The 24,644-nt window shown below is 40.2% G+C and overlaps 1 protein-coding gene across 1 annotated transcript in view; it reads right to left on the reverse strand.

The window, feature by feature from the left end:
* Positions 1–24,644, reverse strand: part of DISC1 (DISC1 scaffold protein) — a 345,826-nt gene that overhangs the window by 236,010 nt on the left and 85,172 nt on the right. The window contains 2 exon segments of the mRNA XM_039530205.1: positions 14,092–14,327; positions 17,703–17,832. Of these exon segments, the coding sequence (XP_039386139.1) occupies positions 14,092–14,327; positions 17,703–17,832 (366 nt within the window).

The following is a 24,644-nucleotide window of genomic DNA, read 5'->3' on the forward strand; positions in this document are numbered from 1 at the left end:
GTCTGCCTCTGAGTCTGAAGTGTCTGAGTACGAGGACCTGGGGAGAGCAGCACCCGGTGCCATTGAAGAGCGGTGCTGAGGCGGCGGGGAGCTTCTTACCTGGTCCGGTGCTGCCTTAGCGGCGCAGTGTGGGGTGGAAGGCGATAGCATGGCCGGCTTGCCCCTCGATTGTACTGGGGGACGGGCCGCGATAGGCAACTCCCTACGGTGCGGGGAGACCGGCGCCGGGAGTCCCATCAAGTCTGAGGCCGCCTCGAACGCCTCCGGTGTCGAAGGGAGGCGCAAGTCTCCGCTGAGGTCCGGGGATCTAGGCCGGTCCGGACTCGACCACCCTCTCTGCAGTGCGGAAATCGACAGAGCAGCCGAGGGCTGTAGCCCAGCCTGTCCGCTTGCACCCGCGGACGGCGTCGGCCTCGGGTCCTGGTGGGGTGACCATTCCCTCACCGGCTTTCTCTTCTTAGCGGGCACCGGCGATGGTGAGCGGTGCCGCACTGAGGCCGACTTCCTATGACCCGACTCTGTCTGGTGCCGGGTTTTAGACGACTTGGGCTGGGCCTTAAGTCCTGATGCCGGTGCCGGCACGCTCCGCACCGAGGAAGACATGCTGGGCACCGCCTCGGCCGGTTCCGGGTCCGAGGGTGGCCGCAGGGCAGCCTCCATCAGGAGGACTCTAAGTCTTTGAGCTCTGTCTTTGAGAGTTCTCGGGCAGAAGCCTCTGCAGATAGAGCACCAGTCCTTTTGGTGGCTCTCTCCGAGGCACCTCAAACAAGCAGAGTGCCGGTCACTCTTGGGCACGAATTTCCCGCAGTCCTTGCAGAGTTTAAACCCAGGGGACCCGGGCATGCTGCAGCGGGCAACGAAAACTTGGGGGGGACCCCCCAACTATCAAGAACTATATACAATGACCTAAGTAAACTAACTATAACGTAACTATATAAACGGACTATACACAAGGATAGGACACTGCTAACTTGCTATGCGCAAGAGAAGTTCCAACTAGCCGTCACCGGTGGTAAGAAGGAACTGAGGGGGTGGAGGGTCGGCGGGCCCCTTAATAGGGCGCCGTAGTGGCGCCACTCCAGGGGGCGCCACGGCCGACCCTACAGACGCTGCTAGGGGAAAATCTTCCGGCTGGTGTGCACGCGGCGCGCGCACACCTACTTTGAATGGACATGAACAACCACTCGAAGAACTAATGTTTTTCAAACTTTTTGATACCAAGGACCAGCTTGCTGCCTCCCTAAACTGTCAAAAAGATCTCAGGGACTGGCGCCAGTCCATGGACCGGTCATTGAGAAACACTGATCTAGACCATCCCTGACAGGTGTTTGTCTAACCTGGTCTTAAAAACCTCCAATGATGGAGATTCCACAACCTCCCTAGGTAATTTGTTTCAGTCCTTAACTACACTGACAGGAAGTTTTTCCCAATATCTAACCTAAATCTCCCTTGATACAATTTAAGCCCATTACTTCTTGTCCTTTCCTCAGTGGAAAAGGAAAATTTTTCACCCTCCTCTTTCTAACAACATTTCACATACCTGAAGACTGTTGTGTCACTCCTCAGTCTTCTCATCTCCAGACTAAACAAACCCAATTTTTCCTCATAGGTCACATTTTCTAGACCTTTAATCATTTTGTTGCTCTCTTCTGGAATTTCTCCAATTTGTCCACATCCTTCCAAAATGTAGTGCCTAGAGCTGGACACATTACTCCAGTTGAGGCCTTATTAGTGCTGATGAGGGAAGAATTACTTCTTGTGTCTTGCTTACGACACTCCTGCTAATACATACTAGAATGATGTTCAATTTTTTGTGACAGTAATCCACTCTAACCCCCAGATCATTTTCTTCAATACTCCTTCCTAGGCAGTCATTTCTGATTTTGTATTTGTACAATTGATTATTCCTTCCTCAGTGCAGTACTTTGTACTTGTTCTTATTAAATTCCATCCTATTTATTTCAGACCATGTTCTCCAGCTTGTCAAGATTATTTTGAATTCTAATCCTGTCCTCTAAAGCACTTGCTACCCCTCCCAGCTTGGTATCATCCACAAACTTAGTAAGTGTACTTTCTGTGCCATTATTCAAATCATTTATAAAATATGTTGAATAGAACCAGACCAAGGACAGATACCTGCAGGACTCCACTTAATATGTCCTTTGAGCTTGACCGTGATCCACTGATAACTGAATACAGTTAATCTAGGCTATATTTCCCTAGTTTGCTTAAGAGAAGGCCATGTGAGACAGTATCAAAAGCCATACTAATTGACAGCCCCTCTACCTTCTTTATTGTGGCTCCTTTGCTTGGACTTCTAATAAACTGTTGCAGAGAGAGACTGAAAAGAGAGAGGAAATAACTAAGTGGCGATATAATATAGGGGTACAGAATAATGAATGGTACACAGAAAGTGGTCAGAAACATCTATTCAACCTCTCACAATACAAGAACAAGGGAAATGAATGAGGACCTCAGGATTTAGCTATATACAAACAGCACCTATACACACAGCATCACTGAAATGCAGCCACTGAAAGGCAAGTGGCAGCTAGGCAGCCACACAACAGTTGGGGGAATGAGGCGATTTTGGTCAAGGTTACTGGGACAGATCCCTACTCTTAAGAAAGTGCCATAGAATCTTTAATGTTCACAGATAGCAGAGAGGACCTCAGCATAAGGTCTCATCTGAAAAACACACACACAATAAAACACACAAAACTTCCTTTATCTGCATTGGCAGGATAAAGACTCTGCTGACTGGGACCTATTTATAAATTGTACGGTCAATTGCTTTGAACTTTGGTTCTTTATGAAATATATTCAAAAGACCAAATAACCAAGGTCATTTAGGTTTATGGCTATAAGCCAATGATAACATAGGACAGGAAAAAGGTTCTATATGTGGAGATATACCTATCTCATAGAACTGGAAGGGACCCTGAAAGGTTATTGAGTCCAGCCCCCTGCCTTCATTAGCAGGACCAAGTACTGATTTTTTCAGCAGATCCCTAAGTGGCCCCCTCAAAGACTGAACTCACAACCCTGGGTTTACCAGGCCAATGCTCAAACCACTGAGCTATCCCTCCTGCAGTCTCCAAGAAGCCACTTTATGCAGCAATATTGCATTCACCTTACACAGAAGATGTACTCCCAAAGGGGTACTGACAAGTACTGCTAAATGAACCCGCCAAGAAAAGGTCTGCTTCGTCACCCATGCCGGGGTGTATGTATTTAATGTGCTCCCTTTCGGGCTGCAAAATGCACCCGCCACCTTCCAAAAACTTGTAGATGGTCTCCTAGGAGAATCTGCAGTTGCCTACCTCCATGATCTGGCCATTTTTTCTGATTCACGGGCAGAACACCTGGAGCACCTAAAAAAAGTCTTCGAGCGCATAAGGCAGGCAGAATTAATTGTTAAGGCTAAAAAGTGTCAAATAGGCCTAAACAGAGTGACTTACCTTGGACACCAGGTGGGTCAAGAAACTATAAACCCCCTACAGCCCAAAGTGGATGCTATCCAAAAGTGGCCTGTCCCAAAGTAAAAAAAACAGGTCCAATCCTTCTTAGGCTTGGCCAAATATTATAGGCGATTTGTACCACACTACAGCCAAATCACCGCCCCACTGACAGACCTAACCACAAAAAAAAAAAAAAAAAAAACAGCCAAATGCAGTTCAGTGGACTGATAAGTGTCAGAAGGCCTTTAACCAGCTTAAGGCGACACTCATGTCTGATCCTGTGCTAAGGGCCCCAGACTTAGACAAACCATTCCTAGTAACCACAGATGCGTTCAAGCATGGTGTGGGAGCAGTTTTAATGCAGGAAGGACCGGATCAAGAATTCCATCTTGTGTTTCTGAGCAAGAAACTGTCAGACAGAAAGCCACTGGTCAATCAGCAAAAGGGAATGCTACGCCATTGTATACGCGCTGGAAAAGCTACGCCCATACATTTGGTCATGGCGTTTCCAACTACAAACCGACCATGCTGCACTAAAGTGGCTTCATACCACCAAGGGAAATGACAAAAAACTTCTTTGGTGGAGTTTAGCTCTCCAAGATTTTGATTTTGAAATACAACACATTTCAGGAGCTTCTAACAAAGTGGCTGATGCACTCTCCTGTGAGAGTTTCCCAGAATCAACTGGTTAAAAATTGTTCTTGGAATGTGGGACATATTGTTAGTTTTTATATAATCAGTAGTGTGTCTAAAGGTCCATGTGTCTTATTAACTCTGTTTTCTCCTAGAGCTCCAGGAAGAAATCACAGCCAGTGTGGAACCGGCTGTCCAACACTATCTGTGATTTGGACGGCATGTCATAACTATAAAGGGAAGGGTAACAGCCTTCCTGTGTACAATACTATAAAATCCCTCCTGGCCAGGGACACCAAAATCCTTTTACCTGTAAAGGGTTAAGAAGCTCAGGTAACCTGGCTGACACCTGACCCAAAGGACCAATAGGGGGACAAAATACTTTCAAATCTTGGTGGGGAAAAGACTTTTGTTTGTGTGCTCTTTGTTTTTGGGATCGTTCGCTCTTGAGACTAAGAGGTACCAGACACCAATCCACGCTCTCCAACTCTTTCTGAACAAGTCTCTCATATTTCAAACTTGTAAGTAACAGCCAGGCAAGGTGTGTTAGTTTTATCTTTGTTTTCTTAACTTGTAAATGTTCCTTTTGCTAGAGTGTTTACCTCTGTTTGCTGTAACTTTGAACCTAAAGCTAGAGGGGAATCTGATTACCCTGTAAAGTAATTTTCCAACCTGATTTTACAGAGATGATTTTTACCTTTCTTTCTTTAATTAAAAGCTCTCTTTTTAAGAACCTGATTGATTTTTCCTTGTTTTAAGATCCAAGGGGGTTGGATCTGGACTCACCAGGAATTGGTGGGGGGAAAAGGAGGGGGAATGGTTAATTTCTACTTGTTTTAAGATCCAAGGGTTTGGATCAGTGTTCACCAGGAACTTGATGGAGAAGTATCTCAAGGCTACCCAGGGAAGGGTTATAGTACTTGGGAGGGAGAGGTAGACAGAGTTTCTGGGGGGGGAGGTAGAGAGTTTCCCAAATAACTCAAATAATTTGGGTGGTGGCAGCAAAACCAGATCTAAACTGGTAGTTAAGCTTAGAGGTTCTCATGCTGGTCCCCACATCTGTACCCTAGAGTTCAGAGTGGGGAAGGAACCTTGACAACTGTATACATCACCTGAAACTACATTACCCAACCAGCTTTTTACCTTGTTTTCCTGGTACCGTGGTGTTCCCCTTATCTCTTGTTCTGAACAAATACATTCCAAATATCAAGGGGCATGAAGGCAAATCCTAGGTTTGTACTAGGGTAGAATAATTATTCGTCTTGTCCTCCCCTACTAGTTGATATGGTAAAATAATCATATGTCCTGATCTTGACAACTTTCTTATCTACTTAAGCCAAAGCTTAACTTTAGCTAACTCAAGGTATTATGGGATACTTAGCATAAGAGAACAGGATTATAAGTAAAGGTATAGGCCAATTTAGGCTATATAACTGCTATAATATTTGTGCTCAATGCTATTTGTGATTAATGCATACTAATATGTATAGCAGATAATATATATTATTGCTTTGAGAGAGAGAGAGACAGACAGACATGCTACCCAGCGTATATTAGTCAACAGACCCCCAAATGCTATTATGTAACTAATCATGGGAATAGGATGGGTTAAAAATTGATAAAGCTCCAATTTGCTTAGCTGTCTTCTAGTCCATCTAGTCCCCATGGTTTGTTCCATAAAGGCAAAAGAGCCTCTCTTGAAAATATGTAGAAAGAATAAAAATATATCTTTAGATTATTCTGTTTTTGTCCAAATATAATGGATATAACTTCCTAACTGTTGGGTAAAAATGCAAGGGTGGCAAGGTCAGGTGAGACTGCAAGACTCCAGAGCAGGCAACTGTAAGATGCCGTGAACAGTTTGGTTTGTAACCACCACCATCTTCTTGCCCTTCCATGCACAGACCTCTCCAAACAAACAAAAACAATGGTACATGCCTTATCTCCTGCCACAGAAACTGACTGCTGCTACAAAGCTGCACTTCTATCCCACTCCTCACACTTGCACCTCCCATACATACTGCCTTTACCTCCACACAGGGTAAATAAGTAGATCAATAAGCCCAAAAGTGTAGAGTGTATTTATATACATATATATTCACTAGAAAAACCTACAACATGTGCAGCATATTATCTGACAAACAGAAATCCTTTCAGAATGGTAAGGTACAGTTAACTCTACATTCTCTGTAACTACAGCTCTTTAAAACACATTTTGGTTTAAATGCAGATGCGACCAGATATGACTGAACCCAGATTTCCTGGCTGCCTTCCATGTGCCCTGCTAACTGAACCAACAGGTCAACAAGGGATGTCATGTGGACACATACTTTGTAAAACAAACTGTGTGTACAGCAGAATCCCCTAATGATACCATATGTATGTACAGTGCAGTCTGAATGGCAAATCTATTTTTCATATTGTTAAAACATATTGAGCAACCATGTTTTTCTTTCTTCTCTCCCTCCTTTCTCAAATCAATCTTTCTAAAAAACAAGATCTTTTGACTCAATCCGGTTTTGTCCTCAACTGAGATTGTTGAATGGTTCAACAATATTCCAACTAATAACGTTTTCACCCTCTGAGCTTTTGCACTTCACTTTGAATTAATCTTTGTCAGATAAGCCCCAGGCAACATTACAGCAGAGTGGACTGGTTAAACAAAACTTCAAGTTCAGTTCCTGGAGCCCCTGGCCATGTTAATACTGCAATAACTAATCCAGAGAATAGAGAATTTCCGTATCTTCAAAAGATCACACACACACTGTGGAACTAATTTCTACCAATTAACGTTTGGTGTGTGGCAAGGATGGAAAGGAAGGCAGAGTGTTTTTCAAGTGTGTTGAAGGATATTTAATTGAATTTCTGTCTTGAATGGCATTCAGCTTCACAGACAACAGTCAGTGCGGTGAAATCCATTTTGGGGATAATGTGCTGCAGAGTCACATGCCCAGTCTCACCTGTAGATGTGGGTAAAATCATGCGAGGCAAAATACTAAATCAAACTGTGAAACAGAACACAAAACAAAAGTGAACAGACTTTCTCGATTTTCATTGCCCATCAGAGAAACGCAACAAAGAATATGATGTCAAATGACCTGAATCTTTAAAATTCTTTCACTTAATAATCTGTGGTTATAAATTACATAAAGAATTTTTTTTTGTTTACAACATATAGTTTTTAAATTGACAGTATCCCCTCTGTGTGTGGTCACCCATCACAAGGTATTCAAAGAGCTTCAAAACACAGATCCATCTTTCTTTGACTATTTCCAAAATATCTCCTTTAGATGAGAAAGAAGTATTGTGTCAAGTGTGGAGCTGAGAACTCCTGCGTTCCAATCCTAGCTCTGCCACAGCCTCACTGTATGACATTGGGCCAGTGACTTGCCTCTTTGTACTTCAATTTCCTCATAAGTAAAATATGGAGAGCAATACTTAGGCCCCTCACAAAGTTGTTATACAGAGTAGTTTGGGGCCCTGTCTTCATGGCCAAAAAGGCCATGTTTTTCAATCATGTTAGCTCAGTCAAAACAGCTTAACACAACTGAAAGCATCATCAAGATGCAAGCTAACATATTTGAAGCCACATTAGGTGGCCATGTTTTAGCATAGCATTCCCTCTGTCCCCCGAGATAGGGCTCAAAGTAGTGTATATAAAATGCTTGGAGCATGAAAAAAGCAATGTAAGTGCTAAGTATTACAGTTACATACTGTAAAGCCTTTGTTTTCAAATAACTCACCACACAGAAAACATGGACAAGAAAAAAACAAAAGGTGCATTAGTAAGCTTGAAAAGAATGTTTGAAAAGAAAATTGATTAGCTTGGAACAACACTCAATCCACATTACAATAAATAGACATTAAATACTTTGTACTCGAGCTTTTGTACAAAAATATTTGTGCAATTAGTCTCCCTCTAAGAGTTCTTTCCTTGTTCTCCACAGTTTGCTTTATTTTGTTCCTATTGTATAATTAATAACATTTAGACCAAAGGAAAGGAAATACATTTTATTTTTACAGTCAACTGCGAGTTGCTGAATGAATTTAATTACAGTACATTGTTTTAAGGGATACTTGACAGCAGCCTTGCATTATTCTATTGCTGAATGTGATTTATGGATAAAATAAATAGGGAAAGGGCACTTTACAGCAACACTTTACTGGCTGGCATGATGCAGTTATTAGAACAGATACACAATATCTGCAACCTGGTACCCAGCCAGCTGGCCTTCAAACCCATCAATGCTGAATGAGGCTCAGCTGTAAACGTCAGCACTGTAGTGCATATGCATAGATTTATTTGAATAATAATAAGTGGCTGAAGTTTGATTCATTGATCATACAAATAGCTCTGAACTAGCTTTAAAAGAATTTTAAATATTTCTTTTTTATGCTTCATAAAATAAAATCCACATTACCAGCTAAATCTCTTTCACATTAGGAATAAAGAACCTCAACGGTTACAAACTCAAAACTGAACAACAATCTACTAAACTCTGCTAATTATGACTGGGTATTTTAACCTAATTGACATGCAAATATCTTCCCCAAGGAATGTCAATTCAGAATAAGTTGACTAAAAGTGAAGGACTTTTTCAAGCACATAATTTCAAATATGTACAAGCAGCCTTAAATTATTAGTTATGCCAGTTGCGCTATTTTACAGTTGTAGCTTTTTTAATACATTACAAAGGGGCAACAGAGCATTTACTGGACCAGGTATAGATCAGTGTGACCTTGGATAGGAGTGACTTTATAGTCTTAAAGAAAAACACCAATCATTTGGCACAACCTAGAAGATTGAAAATTTGCCTATGATGATGAATGAACTGCATTTATTGTAGGAACATATCCCTCCTGACCCCTCAGGACACAGAAAGCCTTGAATACAGCAGAACCAGCAAGGTTCTCCTGTGGAAGCAGCAGGGAGCCCATACTAGGAGTCTGCAATGCCTGCACACCATGCAGTACACCTCTACAGGTGCTTTCTGCAATCCAACATAGCACATGGTTTTGGGACAGAAAAGAGACAGGGCAGGTATGGCAAATCAGTGGAAATTCGCCTTCCTTTATACTGAGGGGGGACAGTGGGGAACAGCTGGAACAAAGTCTACTTAAGCCAGAGAGAATCTCAGCAGTAAAGTAACTTGGAGAGGAGATTGCATTCCCACTCAAGCCACACAGAGGTGCCAGCACACAGAACATGGTTTGAGCAAAGGGGCTGAGTGCAGGATTTGGATCCATTATTCTCATTTATGTAGTACCGTAAGTCTGCATGATCTTTGTTGACACAAAATCTGACAAGTTCCTGTCCCCAAAAGCTTATAATCTAAATTAGGTGGAAAAACACCACATTGTTTTCAAGGAGGAACAGGAGGGGGAAGAAACCATGACAGAGAAGGTATACAGCAGCAAGTTAACTGTTATGTTATTTCTGAGCCCATTACCAATGATGTTCCCCACACACATTTTTTCCCTAAAGCAGAAACTTTACTTAGGATGCTGGTACCACGAGACCCCATTGCAAGAGTTCCTACTTACTCATATAGTGGTCTAACAATCTGCAGTTATTTAGTTTATACATTTTTAAAGAACTTTCAAGATAGAACATGTCAAGTATAATTAAAATCACGTATTGACAGTGTAAGAAAGAAGAAAAAGAAGATTGAATATGCTCCTGTAACCAAATCCAAAAATAACAGAAGGTACTGGAATCAAAGCATGGTCTCTGGCAACTGCTAGGCCACCAAACTGCAAGACAGTAGAGACAAATTTTCACACAGCATAAAAACAGGCATGGGAGCTACAGAACAACAAAATAATTCAAGTTACCGTTGCCCACATTCTAGATTAAAATTTCAGAGATGAATCTTTCTTTGGACGTTCTTCTGAAAATTTTTAAAATAAATTAGCACATACAAACAGCAACATCTCATTAATAAAACCAAAACAAACCCAGTAAATGTGAAGGGTAAAAAGGAAGAGGAGATAAAAATGTATATAGGTGATCATATAGAAAATAAAGTTATGATAAACAGGATTCTTTTCTAAGGTCCTGCTGGCATATAAAGACAGCGAGTAACATTTTCAAAAGAGACTTAGGAGCTTAAGTCCTATTAATATTCAATGAAGTGACTCAAGTCCCTTTTGTAAATGGGACTTGGGAACGTTTGAAAATGTGACCCAATATGTCTCTACTCCTGTATTTACATTTAGAGAAGCCACCAGGCTGTGCACCTAACAAAATTATAGAAGTACTTGTGGCACCTTAGAGACTAACAAATTTATTTGAGCATAAGCTTTCATGGGCTACAGCCCACTTCATCAGATGCATAGACTGGAACATACAGCAAGAAGATATTTATACATACAGAGCATATGAAAAGGTGGAAGTAGCCACCTCTCTTTGGAATCTGTTTTTGAATTTTTTTTGTTGTAAAATTGCCACCTTCAAGTCTGTCACTGAGTGGTTAGAGAGGCTGAAGAACTTTAAAAACAGACTTCAAAGAGAGACTGCTGATCTTGAATGAATATGCAAATTAGATACAATTAACTTAGGTTTGAACAGAAACTGGGAATGGTTGGGCCATTACACTAACTGAATCTATTTCCCCATGTTATGTATCCTGACACCTTCTATGGGTCATCTCGATTATCACTTCAAAAGTTTTTTTCTCTCTCCTGCTGATAGCAGCTCATCTCAACTGATTAGCCTCTTACAGTTGGTATGGCTACTTCCACCTTTTCATGTTCTCTGTATGTATAAATATCTTCTTGCTGTATGTTCCAGTCTATGCATCCAATGAAGTGGGCTGTAGCCCACGAAAGCTTATGCTCAAATAAATGTGTTAGTCTCTAAGGTGCCACAAGTACTCCTGTTCTTTTTGCAGATACAGACTAACACGGCTGCTACTCTGAAACCTAACAAAATTATGCATCCCAAGATGCACCCTTCTTCCCTCTCTTCCTTCTCCATTGTTTATTCCTATCACTCAGAATGTCTCTCTATTTAGGATGGAAGCAAGCATATCTTTTTAATCTTTGTCCATATGGTGCCTAGCACATATTTTGAGCATGCAAGGAATAAATTATACTTACCACATTGCCAGTGCAGGGAAGAAAGTATATGTGCTAGTAAATAAGGAGCATGTTGAAACTGATGATGATTCATTAATAGCTGACGGAATGAAATGCTTTTTGTAAATGTGTCTTTGATCAAAACAAAAAAGGGGAAGACTTTTAAACAACTGATAAAGAAGCAAGGTCTTCTCAAAATATCTATTGATCAGGGCTATCGATTGATCGCAGTTAACTCACACGATTGACTCAAAAAAATTAACTGAGATTTTAAAAATGAATCGCAATTAATCCCACTGTTAAACAATAGGATACCAATTGAAATGTATTAAATATTTTTGGATGTTTTTCTACATTTTCAAATATATTGATTTCTACTATAACAGAATACAAAGTGTACAGTGCTCACTTTATATTATTTCTATTACAAATATTTGCACTGTAAAAATGATAAACAAAAGAAATAGTATTTTTCAATTCACCTCATACAAGTATTGTAGGGCAATCTCTATTGTGAAAGTATAATTTAGAAATGTAGATTTTTTTGTTACGTAACTGCACTCAAAAACAAAACATAAAACTTTGGAGCCTACAAGTCCACTGAGTCCTACTTCTTGTTCAGCCAATCGCTAAGACAAATAAGTTTGTTTACATTTACGGGAGATACTGCTGCCTGCTTCTGATTTACAATGTCACCTGAAAGTGAGAACAGGCATTCGCATGGCACTTTTGTAGCCAGCGTTGCAAGGTATTTACGTGCCAGATATGCTAAACATTCATATGCCCTTTCATACTTCTGCCACCATTCCAGAGAACACGCTTCCATGCCAATGATGTTTGTTAAAAAAAATAGTATGTTAATTAAATTTGTGTCTGAACTTTCTGAAGGAGAATTGTATGTCCCCTGCTCTGTTTTACCCACATTCTGCCAGATATTTCATGTTACAGCAGTCTCTGATGATGACCCAGCACATTGTTTGATTTATGAATACTGTCACTGCAGATTTGACAAAATGCAACGAAGGTACCAATGTGAGATTTCTAAAAATAGCTACAGCACTCGACCCAAGGTTTAAGACTCTGAAGTGCCATCCAAAATCGGAGAGGGACGAGCTATGGAGCATACTTTCAGAAGTCTTAAAAGAGCAACACTCAGAGGCAGAAACTACAGAACCCAAACCACCAAAAAAGAAAATCAACCTTCTGCTGGTGGCATCGGACTCAGACGATGAAAATGAGCATGCAATGGTCTGCTCTGCTTTGGATCATTATCGAGCAGAACCCGTCATCAGCATGGACGCATATCCTCTGGAATGATGGTTGAAGCATAAAGGGACATATGAATCTTTAGCGCATCTGGCACGTAAATATCTTGTGATGCCAGTTACAACAGTGCCATGCGAATGCCTGTTCTCACTTTCAGGTGACATTGTAAACAAGAAGCAGGCAGTATTATCACCTGCAATGTAACCAAACTTCTTGTCTGAGTGACTGGCTAAAGTAGGACTGAGTGGACTTGTAGGCTCTAAAGTTTCACATTGTTTTATTTTTGAACAGTTATTTTTTTGTACATAATTCAACATTTGTAAGTTCAACTTTCATGATAAAAAGAGATTGCACAGCAGTATTTATATTAAGTGAATTGAAAATACTATTTCTTTTGTTTTTTACAGTGCAAATACACTGCTACCTCGATATAACGCCACCCGATATAACACAAATTTGGATATAATGCAGTAAAGCAGTGTTCTGGGGGGGCGGGTCTACACACTCCGATGGATCAAATTAAGTTCAATATAACACGGTTTCACCTATAAAGCAGTAAGATTTTTTGGCTCCCAAGGGCAGCGTTATATCGAGGTAGAGGTGTATTTGTTATAAAAACTAAATATAAAGTGAGCCCTATATTTATTATTTAATAGTGCGATTAATCGCGGTGAATTTTTTTAATTGCTTGACAGCCCTACTATTGATAAAGAGTGGCTATATCAATCCTTGGAAACTCTGACCATGTGCAAATCAACTTGATCAGATTATATAATTCCAAGTGTATTAGGGTTAGCTAATGAATGTATTATTATATCCAAAAAACTACATTCAAAGAATGTTAATGTTAAAAAGTCAAGCACTCAAATGTTAGGAAATGCCAGAATTAAGGTTGCCTGTTCAGCTGGCCAGCCCCACCCCAAAAGTGGGCAGTTCTAATGGGGTAAAAAGTGTGACAAAGCAGCCTTGGAGAGATGCTAATTCAACCACTGCAGGTGGCCACAAATTAAAGCTGCCATCCCCTAGTAAAACCCCCAGAAAGGATGTTCATGAAAGCCATTATCAGAACAAGACTAAGGAAGGAAGGAGAAGGGTTACTAAACTCAGTTTGAGCAGTTGAGTATTACTGAATTTGGAAAAACAATGTCAACATTTGTCTGTACAACACAAGGCACAGTCAGAATATTAACAACAACAACAACAGTAATAATAAGCACTATTGCAAATCCAAAACATTTTGTACTGATAAATGTGAAACCGAACCAGGTATAAACAAAAAGTGTTTTTTGTCCCAGCTGAGCAAAATGCAAAGAAGAGACAATTTGTAACAGTAAGAAGCAAATAAGTTTATTCAGTCTGAAAGAAGTATAAAAATAACCTGTGTTATTAAAAACAGTGCTTTAAAAAAAAAAAGGCATGCAATTTTTTTCCTGACACTGTCCCTTTAAAGTTTATATTGCAAGCACGAGGCTTCTTTTTTCTATCTACATATTTTTGATTATCTGGCTTATTTTTTATATACATTCCTCTGCGTCAGGTAACCTTTGAGCAGCATGAGGGAAAACAAATGGAAGCTGATGCAATGGTTCAGCGGTATAGCTACAACACGTCATTGAAAATATAATGGAAAATAATTAAAATGCATAAATACCTCTTGATGGTCTCAGGGAGATCCAAACTAAATGGAATTTGATATGACGATGCTAAAGTGTCCTCTAAGGCCTTGCTTATTTCCTGTAGCTCTCTCAAAGATACACAGCTAAGCAAGGCAGTCAACTCGCAGTCCTGCAACTGAATAAGTCTATCTTGCTCTTCAATATCTCCTCTTAATTGTTGATCTTTTGCTTCTAGCACAGCCAGCCTTGCTCTGAGGTCTTCAATTTCTTTCTGTATGGAGTAGAGACCAAAGTTTATCCATTAACCTGGTTAAGGAAAACAAATCTGCTGCTAATAAAATACAGTATATTATAGGCAGTGCAGATGGCAGTCTATAGTTAAAGGTGCCAAGCACTTTCCCTTATAAGACTTTTATAAGGAACTGAAAATACTTTGCCAAACTTTGACTGTTTCGGCTGAAATTTTCCATAACGGGTGTCTGCTTCAAGCTGAATTTTTTGGAAATTTTCAGCAAAAAAGAGTTTCACTGTTTCTCAGCACAAAGTTGGGGGAAAATACATTGTTTTACCTGTGTTGTTAATTTCTTATAGACATTTTATTGAGATGCTCTAACACTCCATGCTCTGGAGCAGGCACTTGAAACTTGGCTGGAGGTCAATCCCTGTGAAAATCTGCTGAAATCTGGCCAAGTTATGGACCTATAAAAATCTCAGTTTGCACATGCTCAGAAGAGACTTGTTAGAGTTTGGCAGCTAAATTCTCTGAAGATTCCATCTAGACTAAGCATTCCATCTACATCAGTGCTGGGCTGCAGGAGCTGAGATAAGACTTTCCCTGCAATTGCTCCTCCCGTCTGACAATGTGATGTCAGGCACAGGAAGAGAAAGAAGGGACACTCTGTCTCCTGTGCATCAATACTCCACAATTTTTAAGTTTTTTAAAAACATAAGAAACAACATTAAAAACCCTACATTAATAACATTACAAGGTTGCAAAGTCAAGCACTCTTGTCCAAACTTAAGTCAGCCCTTTGTGCATTATCATAGTCTTTAATGACATATTACACACTAATTCTCAATAGGACTCCTGTGTCATTTTGTGCACAGGATGGATGGTGCTCTGGGAAGGAATCAGGGCTGAACAGTTAATGAGGCTGTTGACTTAGCACCACTGCCTCATTTGTCGCAGAAGGTGGGTAGCGAGCAAGGCAGAGGATTGCATGGAAGAGAAAGAATCATCTCATTGTCTAGACAGCTGAATGCTAGTCTAGAAAACTGAATTCTATCCTTGCCTGTGCCACACAGTTTCTCATTTTCCGGGTGTCTAACACCTGGGGGCTCTAATTTACAGAAATGGTGAGTGCTCATAACTGCAAACAAAGTCAATGATAGCTGTGCTTTGAATACATTAAGTGTTATAAAATGATACATTCTCTGTAAAATCAGGCCCTAGGCATCTCAAAATGGGCACAGAAAATTAATGTGTATTTTGACCTTAATGTTTATGTGTCTTAATTCTCCATCTGTAAAATGGGAATAATACTGCCTTTCCTCCTAGGGGTGCTACGAAGATAAATTCTTTAATGTTTGTGGAGCACTCAGATATTCTAATGATGAACACCATAGAAAACCCCCTGAGGAAATTAATAATTCTGTATTCAGAGCAGGGTTTGAATAGTGTGTTGGGGCTACACATTGAAGAATAATGAGGATAAAATGGAATATTTAATAGCTGCTCATTCAGTAAGCACTGTTGAGCCTGTGCACTGAATGAGGCCAGGGTCCTGTCAAAAACACAGTATGTGATCACATAATTAAAGACTGTCATAATGCATATACACAAGAGGGCTGAATTAAGGCTGCAGAGGTAACCTTGTATTCAGCATTTCCTAGTTTCTGACAGCTTGACTTTGCAAACTTAACATTCTTTTAATATAGTTTTGTGTATATAATTTAAATGTTAACAATATCCAGTAAGGCAGTAATGCGCCCTTTATAAAAGGTATATTTTAAAGTTTGCCAGATAGTAAAAATTATTCCAACTTTTTAATTGTATTACTTAGCATAAGAAGAAACAGTTCTTGCACATTAAAAGGACCAAATTAGCTCAAAGAATTCAACTTACTGCAATGTTGCACAGTAGATGCATCAATTATTTTCTTTTTTCTTAGAAATAGCAACAAGAGAACAGAGCAGCTGATGTTTCATCCCACAGGCAATTGTCAAGGAGATAAAGGTCAGCAGGCCAAAAACATCAGTTTTGTTTCTGTGAGTCTCAAATCAGGTTTTTAGTGGGCACAAAGAACATTTCCTTCTCTGTACTATTGGTTTGGGAATACTGCCAGAATTTTAGTTAGCCTCACTTAATACAAAGCCCTCCACATTCTTTGAAAATGTACTAGTTGTAATGAGTGCAGTAAGAGACTTATAAGGGAATGTACAGGAAGATGAACAGAACTGGTTTTATAATACAGTTTTCATTTTCAAGGTATCATAAAATATTTACATTACAATTAATTAGATACTGGTATTGCAGAGCCTGCATAAGCAAAAGAGAAAGCTACTATACACTTAAAAATAGTTCACATGCATTCCTGGGGAACTGAAACCTATTTTTTTCAAAATGGATATTTTGGCTAGTAAACTGCAGTTATCTCCTGCTCTTTTCCAGAAGTGTCATAGGATCTTTAATGTCCTCTTGGGCAGCCACACGAGATGACAGAAAGGACCTTAATTTAGCACTGTTATCTAAGAAATTCTGTTTCTTTAATTTATATGCTTCTCACCTCACCTCTTCCTACCGCAGGACACACTGAAAAAGAATTATAAACAAGGAGCCCTGAAGTAAAGATCAGAAGAGTATGGCTGCAAGCCTCTAGTTAGCCCTCCAGGATAATTCATTCTTCAGTGTAATCACTAAAGTTGATCAGGAATATTAGAGAAAAGAGGGTTTCATTCTTAGGCAATAAATAATAGAGCCTTTTGGGTGGTGGGGATATGAAGAAAGGATCTAAACTATAGTTGAAGAGTTTCCGATTATTTTTACACAAACATTATAGCATCAGCCATTTAAACAGTTAACATTTGTAACCATTACCACACAGATGCTTTCTATTCTAAATGGAGAGGGAGACCATGGTAATCTCAAGTATCAGTGTATGTTACTACTGGCAAATGCTGACTTTTTAATGACAATCACTGTGTCCCTACAAAATGTACAGATCATCTTTCATAAACAAAAGCTGGCAAATCACATACTGATAATCAAATCTGAAAAGAAGTGACTAGGAGATTGCATTCTTCAAAACTCTCTTTTTGTCTTCAAATAGAAACTTCTAAAGGTCAGTGAAGCATAGAAAATGCAAATCAGGCCTGTGAACATAAAGAGCATACTTAAAAGATAATGAGGAAAGCTAAAGCATGCACATGAGCAACTGAGCCTTCAACTCCCCTTTGTCTGTAATGAGATTCACACTACCTCTGGCCAGTCATCACTGAGATAATCAGCTGGATTACAGCCAAGTCTCTAATTGCTGCATAGAAGCAGTATGCTGTACTATCAGTTTGTTTAATTCAGCAAGAACGCCTACAAGCTACATCTTCCCCCCACTAGTGGTTTTTGCCACAACTTTACTTTTCTTCTTACCTGTAACCATTGCTTTTCTTGAAGAAGCTGGTTTCTTTTTGTGGTTGAAACCTGTATCGTCTTTTGGTAAGCAGGACTCAAAAGCGTTTGCTCGTTTTTTTGCCAGAGCTGCGCTTCTTCACTTCCAACCCTTTAAAAATGACAAACATTTATATTTAATGTGACTACCGGGTATTCAATTCTGGAAGACTGAAAGGAAATGCACCGTGCCACCCTAGGAGTTGTGATGGCCCATCATCAAAACAGTGTCTTAATCTTTAAAACAACATTATTTAAGAAACTAGAGTGCTTTTTCCTTTACCCTTCCATATTCCCCTTATTTTAGCAAACACTGACTGTTTTTACAGCATCTCAAAGGAAAGAGGAAGACGATGACTTGTATAGCTTCAGGCTTCCCCCAGCTATTTCATTTTTCAGTAGATTCACTCATCACTGTCTTGGATGAATGGCTGGAGGCAAACTAAGGAATGCAATTTCCCATCACCATTGAGAAAATTATTCAGAAAGGAAATTTAGAAATTATCTGGAGCAGTTTCTGAGGCTTCTGTCGGCTTTTGGAGATCACACTAGAGATCAGACAGAGTCTGTGCTGTTTGATGCCAACTTTGGCCCCTCTCCTATATAGAAAGCTCTTTCAAATTTACAGTCAGTGGGACTCTTCACAGTAGTAAGCACTATGCTCAGTAAGAAATGTTTGCATGATTGGGCCCGAAGGTAATCAATACAGTACATTAAGTGCCAAATTTATAATGGGCCTCTCAAAATGAACCTGCAAATAGTGCAGACATGTTTTCTTATGTATTTCCCTACATTTGTGCAAGCAAGCGAGTAATGGCACTTCTCTGTCCATTTATGCATACAAGTATATATGGGGTTTCCATAAATATTACAGGTGCATTTTTAACATCTCACTGAAAAACTGTGGTCCCAAATAAATACATTTATCACGGACAAATTTTCAAACATGACTTCTTAAGATAAGCCTGCAAAATTTACTTAGATATCTGTTGTACATAATACAATTAACTTGACCACATGATTATTGTCTGCATGCATAAATGAGTATCTTGCACACAGAAAAGGCAAATCATACCCATTTTGCAGACACATCTCAGGTGCAACAGCAGCAAATTCACATGACTATATTGCTGCCATGATTGCATGTAGAATGGACTTCCATCTTGAATGGCCTCTTGTAAATCCTCCTTCAGCAATAGTCAGCATGGGAGATTTTAGGCTTACGTCCTTCAGAAATGCATCTTCCAACCTCATTCATAGTCGGCCTCGTGCTCTACTTCCTTCGGTAAAAGCACACCTTCTTCTGCACACTGGACATGACCCCACCTTTGCAGTCATCTTGTTCTGAACTGGTGCAAAACTAGAGCTTCCCAGATTCATCTAAGTGTTCCCTTGTTTGTGACAAACCGTTGGATCTTAAGAATACGCTGTAACTTTGACACTGAAAACTGTCTAGTTTCCTCTCCTCAGCTGTTTTTAACAGCCTTGTTTCTACTGCATATAGCACAGTTGTCATCACTACCACGTTGAACACTTGTATCGCGGTTATCACACATACATCCTGCTGCCCCAACAGCCTTTGAAGACATTTAAATGCTGCTGACGGAAGACTGATCTGATGTGTGACTTCTTCGGATATAGAACATCCTGTTGTCAATTGACTATCCAGAAAACTATTCACCCATTCAACATCAATGCCATCTACATGCAGTGCCTGTAGGTTGTTCATTTCCATTTTATAGCTTTGGTTTTATTACCATTGATCTTAAGTCCCACAGATTTTTGCAGTTTTCCACAGCTCTTCCAGCACTAGCTATAGTTGGTCTGTAGTTTCTCCAAGTAAGGAAACAACATCCTCTAACGATGAATATTTAAGCTTCATACCTCCTACTTTGGCTTCAATCACCTTTATCATCACATAGTCTATTTGAACATTAAATAATGTAGGCGAGAGAATGCATCCCTGGTGTACTCCTTTTTCTACTTAAACTAATCTATAATATAACCGTAGATCCTCACACAGCTAAAAGTACTGTGGTACAGTTTCTTCACTAGGCACACCAAGTCCTGAGGCACCCCATACTGACAATAGTATCCACAGTACTGATCAATTCACTAAGTCAAAAGCAGCTGCAAAGTCTATAAACACAATGTTAACTTTCTTTTGTCACTCTATTTGTTTTTCAGTAATATTCTACAGAGCATATTGTCACAGAGTTTGGGGGAGACAAGGCCCTGCACCCCCGGCTTCCTGCGATTCACCATGACTCTCAGCCAGCCAGTAAAACAGAAGGTTTATTTAGACGACAGGAACACAGTCCAAGACAGGTCTTGCAGGTACAGACAACAGGGTCCCCTCAGCCAGGTCCATCTTGGGGGGCCAGGGAGGCCAGAGCCCTGTCCGGGCTCCCCTCCATTTTCCCAGCCAGCTCCAAACTGACAACTCTCCAGCCCCTCCTCTAGCCTCTCTCTCTTTCCAGGGCCAGGAGGTCACCTGATCTCTTTGTTCTCCAACACCTTCAGTTGGCACCTTTGCAGAGGAGGGGCCCAGACCATCAGTTGCCAGCAGACAGGGTGTCAGCCATTCTCTGTGCAGGCACCATCACACTGGCCCTCTCAGGCTCTGCACCAATCACACCCCCTTATCCCACCACCTAGAGACTTAAGAACTGCATAGGGGAAACTGAGGCACCCACACAGCACTCAAGAGAAAACATTAAGAACATTCCCACTTCATCACACATGTATAGCATGGATCTTAGATTGACTTGTATGGAAACCACAGTGGTTGTCTTTTTTTTTGGCTGGCACAATATATCAGTTAGTTCAGTAGTAAGACCATGAACACCCTCCCTCGGACTAACAGCAGCATTATTTCCCTACAATTTGAATAAACTGATGACCCTCTTTTTTTTTTTTTTTTTTTGGATGATGGCAGCCCCTTTTCCAATCTTCTGGAATGCACCCGGTTTCCCAAACTCTTAAGACAACTCTATGAAGCCAGTGAACTAAATCCAGGCCACCAACCTTTAGCAGATCTGATGGAATATTGTCAAAACAAGGTGCTTTATCATTTTATAATTGTTTGACTGAAAGCATCACTTCCTCTCACATCACCAGCTTGTTTTTTGCTGGACTCATTTTTGAATTAAGTTGTTTACATCTTGGTGGGGATCTGTTCATTAATTCACAAAAATGCTCATGCCAATGCATAAATTGGGCACCAAAATCCTGACAGTATTCTCCATTTTTCTCTGTAACTGACAGAAGTCATGAGAATGGATGTCCAATTAGGACCTTCAGAGTCTCAAATACCCATTTCTTATCTGGTCTTTCAGAGGCTTCCACAAAGCACTGCACCATACAATTCCACCACTGGTGCACTAAGCCATTGGATTCTTTGTTCCTAGTGTAGGTCCCAAGCCCAGATAAAATGGGAGGATGGCCAATGGCCTGATAAGCTGCTCCTGTAAAACATTTCTGGCTTTGATGTGCGGAAGAGAAGGACATAGAACTTCAACAGTTTCATCTGCAATTCACACGGAACCAGACTTCAGGATTCATCTAAATAGTCTACTACATACAGACGAGTCAGACCGTGTGATGATGTTTCTTCCATAAATATTATAATATAATATACAGAGATATACCTATCTCATAGAACTGGAAGGGACTCTGAAAGGTCATCGAGTCGAGTCCAGCCCCCTGCCTTCACTAGCAGAACCAAGTACTGATTTTGCCCCAGATCCCTAAGTGGCCCCCTCAAGGATTGAACTCACAACCCTGGGTTTAGCAGGCCAATGCTCAAACCACTGAGCTATCCCTCCATCCCATCTCTATATACCAGAGATGGAGAGAAACATCTGATAGAAAGTGCTGAATCCACTTCAGCAACGACATCAGTATCTGAGCATGGGATCACGGAATGTTTATCATTAATAGTCATCAGAAAAATGACTCAATGATATGAGTCAACAGTGTGCCCTTGTTGCCAAGAAGGCTAATGGCATTTTGGGCTGTATAAGTAGGAGCATTGCCAGCAGATCGAGGGACGTGATCATTCCCCTCTATTCAGCATTGGTGAGGAAATGGAGTACTGTGTCCAGTTTTGGGCCCCACACTACAAGAAGGATGTGGAAAAATTGGAAAGTCCAACGGAGGGCAACAAAAATGATTACGGAGCTGGAGCATGACTTGTGAGGAGAGGCTGAGGGAATTGGGATTGTTTAGTCTGCAGAAGAGAAGAATGAGGGGGATTTGATAGCTGGTTTCAACTACCTGAAAGGGGGTTCCAAAAAGGATGGATCTAGACTGTTCTCACTGGTAGCAGATAACAGAACAAGGAGTAATGGTCTCTCAAGTTGCAGTGGGGGAGGTTTAAGTTGGCTATTAGGAAAATTTTCACTAGAAGGGTGGTGAAGCACTGGAAAGGTTTTCCTAGGAAGGTGGTGGAATCTCTTCCTTGGAGGTTTTTAAGGTCATGCTTGACAAAGCCCTGGCTGGGATGATTTAGTTGGGGATTGGTCCTTCTTTGAGCAGGGGGTTGAACTAGATGACCTTCTGAGGTCCCTTCCAACCCTGATATTCTATGATTCTCTCCTGGCTGAAGAACTGAAAAGGTTGAAAGCTGATATAAGAAGCACACAGGAGACAGGGTGGAATTTGAAAACCACGAGCACAGCTCTGATTCATAGTGGGTCAGACTTTTTGATTGCTGGATGCCCGCAATACATCTGATAGGTACACTGGTGTTGCTCTGGTTTTGTCCCCGATGACAAAATCTGTATTATTGACTTGGCGGGTTTATTCGCCACACCTGATAGTTGCTATTTTCAGTATGAAGGTAGGATGTGTGTTATGCTCCGCTTGAGGCAAGCCCTGATGCTGAAAACGATGCTTTTATGCCATGTTAGATGACACTGTATCTAATACATCACCCCAACTTCATATTGCCACCTTCGGAGATATGAACACAAGAATTGGCCATGACAGAGTTAGATTTGAAGGGGTACTGTGACCACACATCTTACTGGAAGAGAAATCGATAATGGTGTGTGTCTATTAGGCCATATGTAAGAAGCAAATTCTATTTTTTACAACTACCTGGTTTCAGTACAAGAATTGCCATATGTATACATTTAGCTATCCATCGGGTGACAATGTAACCTTGGATTACTTCTAGTTCAGAAATTCTTGACTGAACTCATCCGAGAGGTACATATATTTAGAAATGCTAATCTTGCTCCAGAAACTGATCAATGACTCTTAATAGCAACAATGATGTTCCATTTAATAAAGTTCCAGAGATGGATATCTATTGCATCAAAAATGCTTCAATGGTGATATGCTTTGTGATGAAGTGATTGCTAATAGTTACCCAGTAGCGATTTCCAAAAAATATTCTACCATGGAGGAAGAGTAGACTTTATTTCGGGAGTCTATCACAGAGATTGCTGGAGAACATATGGGATTAAAGAGAATGAAAAAGCAATGTTGGATTACAAATGTTACCAAACAGAGAGAGAGAAAAAAGACACGTGGTGCAAGATGGATGCAATACAACATCAAAGTTAGTGAAGAGAGAAGGAAATGGGTAATTAAAAAAAGAAATGTTTTGAACAAGCAGTCAAGAGGGCCTGTTGTAATGATGCTTTTAGGTGCATCTGAATGCCTTTTTTGTTTCATAAACATTAAGTAAAAATAAACACATTAGAAAAGAATCCCACATCACTGAAAAAGTCTAGCTTTAATGTAAATATCAGCAAGAATGCAAGAACATAAAGTTCCATGACCATTATATACACGTACTTAGGCAAAGCAACCATCTATGTATAGCATTTTAAAGTGCTAGACCATTAATGTGTATGTGTCTTACACTGATTACAAATCATTACCTCCTCACCAGACAAACTGTACAGGATTCCTAGAAGCTCTGAAGTGCTCTTGTTTTTGCTAAGTGACATTTCATACAGCTCTCACAAGGGTGAAGATTTCTGACTGGCTGGTGAAGAACCTACAAACATGCCACTGTAACAAGGGTTATTCTTAAAGTGGCACCATCAACTTGGAAATCACATTTCCTCTGAATATCCTGAATCTGTTCTTGTGTTATTATGAGCAACTTAAAGCTAGTGCCAGCCAGGATTTTTTTTTTTAAACAAAAAACTTATATCAGAAAATGTGAATTTGTCAAAACCTAAAATTTTCCAAGAAATATATTAATTCTGATGAAGTTTTTGTGGAAAAGTTTTCTCTGATCCAGTGTGGAATTTCTCATCAAAAATTGACCACAGACCAACTAACCCCAGAATAGCCAATAGCTTTGTGGTTAGGGCACTCACCGGATCTCCCACATCCCTAACCAGCAAGCTATGGCTGTTCTGGGTTGCGTGTTTCTCTCTTGCTCCTCTTTCTCTCTCTTTTCTTTTCCCATGAAAAATTCAAAAGACCTTGATTTTATTCCACTATGGAACAAAAACAAGTCTCAAAACTTCAACATTTTTCACAAAACAGATTTTTTTTCCCAGCTAGCCCTATTTAAAATATTACTGTGCCTAAAAGATTTTTAAACACCTTCTTGCAGAACCTGAGGAAGAGTATGCTCTATCAGCAAAACAAAGAAAGTATATACAAAGTGCTGTCAAATACAAAAAAGGTGTTTAACAATAAAAGCAATACCCAAGCTGAATCTGAAAAGACAGCAGAGAGTCGTGTGCACAGAGACAAGGGTGAAAAGCAAGAACTAGGTCTGACTGTGCTTGGTACTGTTGCTCTCAGACCTGCACAAAAAATACACTTCTAGTCTTCAGCAGGGGAATAGAAAAACCCTCATGGACATTTTTTTTAAAAAATACTCAGGACATACAATTTAGAGGGTGCCCCATCAGAAAACAAATCTCTTATAATTAATCAGTTTCCAATAAT

The sequence above is a fragment of the Mauremys reevesii genome, linkage group 3, assembly GCF_016161935.1.
Source record: "Mauremys reevesii isolate NIE-2019 linkage group 3, ASM1616193v1, whole genome shotgun sequence".
In the NCBI taxonomy this organism is placed as follows: Eukaryota; Metazoa; Chordata; order Testudines; family Geoemydidae; genus Mauremys; species Mauremys reevesii.